The 9,853-nt window shown below is 42.4% G+C and overlaps 1 protein-coding gene across 1 annotated transcript; it reads left to right on the top strand.

Annotated features, from left to right (window-relative positions):
- The first annotated feature begins 276 nt into the window (after positions 1-276).
- Positions 277-9,624, top strand: pdap1a (pdgfa associated protein 1a). The gene is made up of 6 exons (XM_063222079.1): positions 277-476; positions 1,522-1,604; positions 1,967-2,041; positions 2,239-2,375; positions 5,356-5,507; positions 6,458-9,624. Exons 1-6 carry the CDS (start codon positions 464-466, stop codon positions 6,487-6,489), a joined length of 492 nt encoding a protein of 163 aa, XP_063078149.1. The 5' UTR covers positions 277-463; the 3' UTR covers positions 6,490-9,624.
- Positions 9,625-9,853: the final 229 nt, after the last annotated feature.

The following is a 9,853-nucleotide window of genomic DNA, read 5'->3' on the forward strand; positions in this document are numbered from 1 at the left end:
GATTTTGGTCTCCCTTCTATTCACTCATATGCTTGTGGCAGATTCCATCACAGTACGCATACGCGCTGCGCAGATTGCTGTTGCATGCGCCATTACGAACGCGCCCATTCTGGACTCTGCGTCAAAGTTGTAAGCGTCATTGGGTTTGATGACGACAAGAGATTTTCTCGCTGTATAATTGGGTAATTTTTTTCATGTCCCGCCCATTCATGAATTCTGTTGGATTGTTTACTTGTCATTCACGGCATGTATTTTATTGACTAAACCGCCTTTCCTTTGGCTGGTACGCCTTGGGCTTCCGACTGGGTGGACTTGATACGAAGGCCTTCGCACCCTTTCTTTCACCAAAACAACATTATTTATGAAGGCTTCAGTCAGTTGAATAGCCTGACTGTTAACGCCGATTGTATTTACAGTCTTTTAAATTATATTTTAAGGTTTAAGGAATCCTAAACGACGAAACATGCCGAGAGGAGGTAAGTCATGCGGCATTTTTAATCATGCATAGCTTGCTAGCAAGCTAGTATGGCTAACACTAGTTAGCCAATTAAATATCAATCAATATACCTAGGTTACTATTTGGATGCTGCCCGTGAAAGTGATTCACTGGTTAGCTTGCTATTTTATCTATATATCAAATCATTTGTTTGCCAGATCAATACTATTCCACAGCTCTGGCCCGAATTGTCGGCAGTGCACGATGCTCGTGCCATTTCGACAACTTGGTTGGGGTAGCTAGCTACACACGGCATACAGACTGAGACTCCCAACGGAGTTCGCTCCCGGACGTGCGGTCCCCGGTGTTTCTATCACTCCCGGACTTGCGGTCCCCACCCGATTATATTTCACGTATTATCATATACTGCCACATACAAGCAATTTAGGGTTAGGTTTAGGTTTAGGTTTAGGGTTAGGGTTAGGTTTAGGGTTAGGGTTAAGGTTAGGGTTAGGTTTAGGGTTAGGGTTAAGGTTAGGGTTAGAAACAAAAAACTAACATCAACAAGATAACTGGCTCCGTAATATGGCGGTGGTACCGTTAGTCTGGCTAGTGGGAGCGAGATGAAATGGGAGTGTAATGAGATGGGAGCGTGAATCTGGGAATCGCTACACACTAGCTGTGGTTATGTGTTCCTGGTTTATACATGTCAGTAGCGATCTGTATTGTATTGTTGTATTATATTTACGCAGCTGAACATGGATGATGTGGCTTTCCATAATGAAATCAGATTTTGGGGGACTAGCTTACCGGAAGCTCTACCAGGGAGCACGTTTGTTAACGTTATCTTTGCTAGCAATAGTTTGCTAGCTCATGAAGTTTTCACCTGCTCACTTTCACATATGGCCAAATTCGGTCCATGGTCATCATTGTGCTTTGCCGTGGCAGATGACGTAGTTCTAGTCTTTGATAACTCTGTCGTGTAGGTAGCGGATGATGCTTTGCTTGACATGCGAGCGTGGCATTTCTTTTGGTTTCACTCTATCTGTGTGAATTAATTCCTGATCGTTTTCCTCCTTTATCAGGCAAAAAGGGTCATAAAGGCCGTGGAAAGCAATTCAGCAATCCCGAGGAGATTGACAGGCAGATGAGAGCACAGAGAGAGCGGGTAAGTGGGTAAATGATGTGTATGGATGCCGATGGTCCTTAGGAAGATGACAAGTCAGCTGGGTCTTATGTTGCATTGATGTGCTCTGGGATTTATGGTAAATGCCAAACGCCGACATGGGAAGCACACATGAACGCCCCCCTTGAGGTATTTCGTTTAAAAAAAATCATAAGAGTGTCTGAGACTGGATAATTTCTACTTCCGAGGGCACATGAAAGGCACATAATTTGCCCATTTTAACTGGCCAACACACAGTTAATTGTTGTGGTGACATTTCCATCGTAACTGGCCACAAAACTCCTTGTTGCCGTCTCTTTACCATTATAACTGGCCACAAAATGTATTGTCGGATTTGTTTACAGGAAGCGAGAGAGGGGGACGAAGAAGAAAAAGAAAGTGGCTCAGAATCTGAGGAGGAGACGAGCAGCGATGAAGAGGTAAGATTTTAATATTATTGATTGGTTCACTTCGCCACCTGACATTTGCCCAAAGTGTGCCGACATTCCACTTATTTTTGTGTGCGGTGTTGTTGTTCCGCACCTACTTTTTGGATGTGCACAGTCTGCACACCACTACCTCTGCACATGGTATTTATGTTGCCAATCAATAGTAAGTCTTTCTCTTGAATCCATAGCCAAAAAAGAGAGGCATGGAGGGTGTTATTGAGATCGAGAACCCCAACCGTGTGTCTCAGAAGAGCAAGAAGGTAACTGAACTGGACGTGAGTGCCGATGGCAAGGAGCCTCCGAGGGAACTATCTCGTCGAGAGCGGTCAGTCTGCCATTTTATTACCACTAGCTGCATTTCATATTAACTAGACTATCTGAAATGATGCAGGGTTGGGCATTTGCCGTAGTCTGTCCTTCCCACAAACAATGTTTTTTGTTCAGGCTTTCTGGGTGTACTGCCGTACCATTTCAGTACCAACGCAGTACCTCGAAAATGGTCGCAGTATATTACATGAGATACTGCACTTATCCATTGAAGCAGTGTTTTGGGTGTAGACAGTAATACCACAACAGAACGCAGTATCTTCATTTTTCAGTTAAAAAGTCATGAGTGTATATATATCAGGGATTAAAGTTCTCCGGCATATACCGGATTTCCGGCATTTTGTAGCGATTGCCCGTGGGTTAATTTGTTTTTTAAATACTCAGAAATAAATTGACGGTAAATAAATAAATAAAAAGACAACCGTAATCCCTCCTGCGTTTGTCAGCCAATGGTAGCAAAGGAGCTCATTAAAACTAACATTGTCAACCAATCAGAAGAAGAAGGGGGCAGGTCTTAGGAAAGCGTGCTACTTCAGTATCTCGCTCGAGTCGGACGGTCCACCACAGAGCCGGCGGTCTACGAGCAATCGCCGACTCGCCGTTCTAATGCCGCGGTCACATATTACAGAATGTCGATAAGCATACAGTGTTGATAGAGCTTCTCTGCTCAGTGCTAATAATTAGCTCTCCACAACACACAAGGTTCTGTTTTTTCCACAGACGCTCGATCCCTCTGTGTCTTTTCATAATTTCTGAACCCAACTTAGAACTTAACACAGAGCTGTCACCGCATCTCCCGGAGTGTGGAGCGGTCGAGCGGACCGTTTATCTGTGTTATCTGTCATCTCCTATTGTCAACCACTGCCTGTGCATTATGCTACCGGTAGTTCCATTCAAAATAATGGCTGGATAGCGTGATTCATGAATCAATCACCAGATTCCTGGGGTTGTTGGAAGAGGTTGTAGGAAGATGTGCTTCAGTCTACAACTACTTGTGAGAACACCAACAGTAAGAGAATAATTTGTTATTAGTTAGAATTTAACAAAAAAGCTTAGTTTCACTTCTGCATGTTACAGATGCCACACTCATGCTGAGTTTTGTTAGCGCGCTAACTACCGAACTTTTATGCTAATGTTTTAGCTAAGAGGAGTCGGGTTACTTATAATAAACACCACCTACATATTAACTGATATTATCTCCGATGGAAAAATCAATGCAAAAGTATTGACATTGGCGCTGTGTTCAACTTAAAAGTGACTCAAATAGCGCCTAGCAAGATGGCAGTCTGCATGCAGACAGCAGCAAGTTTCATCCCACTAGCTGTAGTATAATACAGGTTTGGTTGTTGGGTGTATAATTCCTGTCATTGGCACGTTTTTAGTCTACATTCACATCTCAAGGTGCCGTTTTCATGATGATTGTGAGATCGTTAAATAATATGTCACATAATGGCTTGTTAATGGCTTTTAACAATCTGTTAATGGGCTTTAGTTTTCAGTGGAATTCTAGTCATTGATTGGAGGCTAAAAATAATACTACTATATGGTGATGGACAGAACAACTTGAGCTTGATGATGAAGCAAGGCAGTCTTTTTTCTGAGAATAGCCCAATAGGAGAGTAGCCAAAATATTACAGGGCAGGCACTACAAATTCTGACCTAGAGCTAGCTCTATCCAAGGCTCTATTCAGACTGACTGTACAGCTGAGAAACCTAGAACCCATCTATCTACAGACACAGACAACATCTAGTCCATAGTAGCCACCATTCGTTGAAACTAAAGGTATTTTGCATTATTATTCAGCCATGTCCAGGCATTTGCATTTTCTTTTTTTTTAAAGGCAGGATTAAACACTTAGGCCTAAGTAACCAAAGATTATGCTTTTACCTCTGTTATGTATCTAACATGTCATGGTATTTCAATCTTTGTTGGTCATATTCTGCTACACATACTTTTCTCATGCTTTTGTGATGAAATGGCCTATGTAACTACAATACTATGCATAATAAGTATGTAATTATGTAATAATGATTATCGCTACACCCTTTTGGTCTCCTTGGTAGGCCCTATTTGAGTTGCAAAAGGCATTTTGACCCTGACATGGCACCCACATCAGAATAAGATAAATAAGACAAACATAAGTGTAAATACTAAGCTTAAAAAGCAATGAAATTCTCGTTTCAGCGTGTATCGAATAGGGTCGCGTGGACGCACCAAAAAGTTCAGGCTCAGGATTTTTTTTTACTTTAATCCCTGATATATATATATATATATATATATATATATATATATATATATATATATATACATATCATTTTTTTTTTTTTTCTTGTGTGCATATATTTCCACCATAAAAACTAATTATTATATGGAAGTGTCATCACCACTTTACCTCAAACACAGTTGCACAGCCAAAAAGGAAACTTTAAAGCCTTTTTTTCCTCAGTTTACCAGTAAGGAGAGATACTGCGATACTGAAATCGTTGGGCAGTATAGTGAGAAATACTTTGTGTTGCACAGAAGACCTTAAGGAGCCACGTAGCTGAAGAACACAACATGAAATCGTCTATTAAGAGTTAATAATTAGTCACTGTTTCTGTATGGCCGAGAGGAGATTGACTAGCAGCAAGCCTCTAGTCTCACGTTCTACCTCTATTGTTATCAGTGTCTGAGGGGAAATTACGAATCAACAAGCCAAATAATATAGTCCATACATAATGGCCATCACAAGATTATAATAATGAGAGCTTGTGTGGCGAGGAGATCAAAAAGCTTCATGAAAGAGCCCATCAAAGCTTAATTGTGTATGTGTTTGTGTTCGTTGTGTGTGTGTCAGAGAGGAGATTGAGAAGCAGCAAGCCAAATAATATAGTCCATACATAATGGGCTGGCCATTACAAGAGCTTGTGTGTGTTTTTGTGTGGCAAGGAGAATCGAAAAGCTTCATGTGTGTGTGTGTTTGTTGTCTGTGTGTTAGAGAGGAGATTGAGAAGCAGCAGGCCAAAGAGCGCTACATGAAGCTGCATCTGGAGGGGAAGACGGAGCAGGCCAGAGCCGACCTGGCCCGTCTGGCCATCATCAAGAAGCAGCGGGAGGAGGCGGCCAAGAAGAGGGAGGACCAGAGGAAAGGTGAGGCCCAGGGGTGTCATCCATGGGGGTTAAGTGGGACTGAGTCACCAGGGCATCATGTATTTAGCCCACACACAGTCCAGTTTATGTAGATATATGGCTGGGGGGTCCATTGGAGCTGATGTAACATGGGGCCCAAAAGTTGCTGCTAGGCCCCTGGTGAGACAATCAATGGGCGTGTTTGAGACCAACATGGAAGGATACTTCTGATGGAAATTAAGATTTTACAACATAATTTATAAACATTGTCAAATATCCACATACATACATTTCCTTAAAGGTGCACTGTGTAATATTTTAGCGGTTTCTCTCCAGAATTCATGCTGCCCATTCGTTTCAGGAATGCGAATGTCACCCCCATCAAATTCTAAGTATTCATTGTGATAGGGAAAATTGCACTTCTCATGCATGAAAATGTGGCTTTTTTCCATTCCATTTTCTCCGCTATTTTGAATTTCCTAAACTTGACATTTTTAGTTTAGTTTATTTAGTTTAGTTCAACAGGGACCATGCACAATACACATTGATTACAGAAGTAAAAAGATGGCTTGTGCCAGATTATAGCTATATAGCTAATTTCCATCTGCAGTCCCTGGACAGGTAAAACAAATATTAAAATACAATAACATAGACAAGATATAAACAAGTAAGCACATCCATAGGTCAAACACACACACACACACACACACACACACACACACACACACACACACACACACACACACACACACACACACACACACACACACACACACAGCAGCAGGACTTACTGTACTTTGATCATACTGGTGAATATTTAAGTAAGAGTTTTATAATAGGTATCACAGTTTCAATGAGCAGCATGGTAGCAATACCTACTCTGGCCGCCATCCTACACAGGGTACTTTTTTAAACTGCTGAGCACCTTCCCACTCCTCCTTACATTCCCCTGTCTTTCCTCTCTTTTCCAGCAAGAGAAGAGGCAACCAAGTCCAAGCGCTAGCCCACCATTTGACTTCACGCTACAGGCTGAGGAGCCTGCCTGGGCTGGACTTCTCCATGAAGGGATGGGAAGAGGAACGGAGGATGAGAGGGGGAGGGAAGGGAAGGGAAGGGAAGGAGGAAGTCAAAAAGCATTGTCCAAGGATGGAGAGACGGCTCAGGGTTGCTCACGTACCCCCTACCCCCCTCCCTCACACCGCCCCTCCACCCTCCACAAACTGGGAGCATCGCAGCATGGGGATGGTGGGAGGGGAAGGGGAAGGGGTGGTAGGATGGGGGTGTGTGGGTTTGGTCTTTGTTCTTTCAGGAGTCCTGATGGGGGGACGTCAGGAGTCAGGTTTAGATCACTTCTCGGAGCTCAATGGGATGATCCACGTCAGGGGGGGTGGTAAGGACCATCCTGCCCACTTGGTTCATTCCAAAAAAAAATGTTTTGCTCTTGTGTGGGATGGTCTGCACCTGACTTTTGGCTGTTCTCTGATTCTTTAAGCTGCTGGGAGTTGATCCTTAATTTTTTTTAAATAAGAAAAAATTGTTCTGAAAAAAATTCTCAACGCAAAAAAAACAAACTGTTTACGCCAGGCTTGGGGTAGCGGCATCTGACGGGGCATGGATTTGGGACTCTCAGTTTCGAAAGGTTCATGGAAGTGAACAAAAAAAGGGGTATATGTAAATGTTTTAACAGAGTGACACTATTGCTTTCTAGGAAAACATGCAAACAAGTTGTGTTTCACATTGTCCTGTACTGGTTTTCTGTAACGTAGACGGTATGCGTCTTCTCATCCAAAATATAAATAATCTCACCAATCTGGGAATATGATAACGACAACAAAAACAGTTGAAAGTGACTGAGCCGTTGATGATGTCCGGCCTGTAGCAAGTCTGGGGTTGCTTTTATCGAAGCCAAAGTTGCTAACTATGTTAGCTACTTTATTGTTTACAATGCAATTTTATTTTATTGGCAACTATCAAAGTTGCTAACTGGCTAACAACTACGCTTTTGAGAAACGCACCCCTGGCCTGGAACGCTCATCTGCAACTACTTTGCTTCTGGGTGCTTGACTCTCACCTCGCTGCACTTAATTCTCTGCATTTCAAATGTACTCTCTTCTGAGCAAGATGGCTCTCAATTAGCTATACAAGTTATATGTGTGGAATGTTTCGGTTTTAAACGGAATGGTTGCAGTATTCGGTTGGCATGTGAAGTCTTTATTCATTACGAATGTGGCAGTGTTCAGATGTATTTCGATTGCGGAGTGCTCTTAAACACGTAAACGGAATATTCCGGATCTTTGTTTCAAACCGAATACTGGCAATATTCCGTTTACGGGAACATTCTGTGCATTCATCTGCTGTCGTAGCAAATGTGCTGTATTCTTCTGAGTGACATGGCCCTCAGTAAGTATCTGCCTTGTGGTTGGATGATGGTGGCATTTAGATTAGAAGCGCGCAGAATAGTCTTTGGTCTAGTGGTGTTAAAGAATAGTTTGCGGAGAATAGATGGCTATGGTTGATGTGTCAAGTTTTTTGGATGGTGGAGAAAGTTGTCGTCTGAAGACCTGACCTGGTCACTGTATCTTCTCAGGGAGGGCCCCGATTCTTCGCTCAGTAATGCGTTTTCTGCTGATGTCTGTAAGACTAGCGAGTCACTGATTACTGAAAGAATATACGGTGTGGATGGAAGGGAGGATTTTTTTTTGGCGAAAACAAAACAGAAAGTGGAAAAAAACTTTTTTGCTATAGCTGAAGGCATCATGTTTTTAACAGGATGGATAATAAATGCTGGTCTTGCAATCTCACGCAGGACGAGTTAAGCAGGGAGTTGGACAGAGACCTTGTTTAGACCTATCTAAATGATCTATATGCACGTTCACGTATATGCCACCTCCATAGTCTCTTGCCAAGGTACAATAATGATTGCTCTCTCACTCTGTCTCTCTCACTCTCTCTCTCTCTGTCTCTCTCTCTCTCTCTCTCTCTCTCTCTCTCTCTCTCTCTCTCTCTCTCTCTCTCTCTCTCTCTCACACACACACACACCCCTAGAGACTCTTGATTGGCTGAAAGGCTCTTGTTCCCGTTTTTATTATGGGTCCTTGGTTTTGTGAGGAAAACGCACGCATACATGCACTTCACTACTGTTTACCTCTTCTCTTTCTTTAAGTCAGTTCTGGGTATCCCCTTCTCTTCCATTAGTCGTTACTTCACATCCTGTGTGTGTGTGTGGGGGGGGGGTGTCTGGTTAGTGACACCGTGGTGACATCCGAAATGTTAACTCGTTGACTACATGGGGTGCAGTCGTTGCACCGTGTTGATCCCTTCGTGGTGCGCACTACGCAGTGAGTGAACGTATCAGATTCAGCCAGAGAAATGTGCCCCTCCTTTGTCGGGTCTTGTGGGCACATTTTATTTTTTTACTGATTTACATACCGGTAAATAGAATTTAGCAACATTGCTAGCAGTCGGCCACTAGCCCCCCAAAAAAGCTTAAAAGAATCACTCCCTACACATGTGCCTGTTACGTTTCCATTTGTTTACTTTTATGTCTGTACATGGGGGGTATACCAAGAAAGAATAGTTAAGTGATGAACCTGGCTAAGTTAACCTATAGGAAGTGACTGCTAATGGCTAGTGGGTGTCATTTCATTCAGGAAATGAGGACTGCGGGCTCTTCTATTGGCTGATTTTATGACTACGCTCAGCTTAACTTAAGCTGGTTGGCTACTCAATCGTTTTCGCGGAGCAGCCCCCCATCCCCCAGGTCTTTTTTTCCTTGTTTTTGTTTCTTTTTCCCCCAGCCTTTCAGTCTCTGAGACCCCATTGTCACTGTTCTGCCTCTACCCCTTTGACATCACCATTCTCTGCTTATGCCTGTACAATATGGGGGACCTTCAATGCCTTGAACAAGGAGCAAAGCAATATTCCCCTAATCTTAGCAAGTTACATTACTTTCGATAATAATTATAATTATACATATAAATATATATACATACAGGACAAAATAAAGTGTTATTAAAGGACATTTATAAGAAGAACTCAAGGACCGAATTGTATACTAGAACTGTTGGGGATTGTAGGAATTGTAATCTTTTGGTCAAAATGTTGTATAGAAATAAACCGAAGAATTCATTCCAAAATGGCTTTTGTGTTATTGTTTGTTCTGCATTTGACGTGATTTTTAGGGTAGCAGCAGTGAAAAGTGGAGCTTGGTTAATGTACTCTGATGTTGCCACAACAAATAACAAAAACATACATTTGCAGTAAAACACTGAGAAGACGACTGAATTTTAAAAACTCATTTGCCATGTTATTGAAGGCTTTTTAGTATTTTCCCTCAAATCTGAGTGTCTCTGCTCTTTCCTCCTTTT

The sequence above is a fragment of the Engraulis encrasicolus genome, chromosome 17, assembly GCF_034702125.1.
Source record: "Engraulis encrasicolus isolate BLACKSEA-1 chromosome 17, IST_EnEncr_1.0, whole genome shotgun sequence".
Classification (NCBI taxonomy): domain Eukaryota; kingdom Metazoa; phylum Chordata; class Actinopteri; order Clupeiformes; family Engraulidae; genus Engraulis; species Engraulis encrasicolus.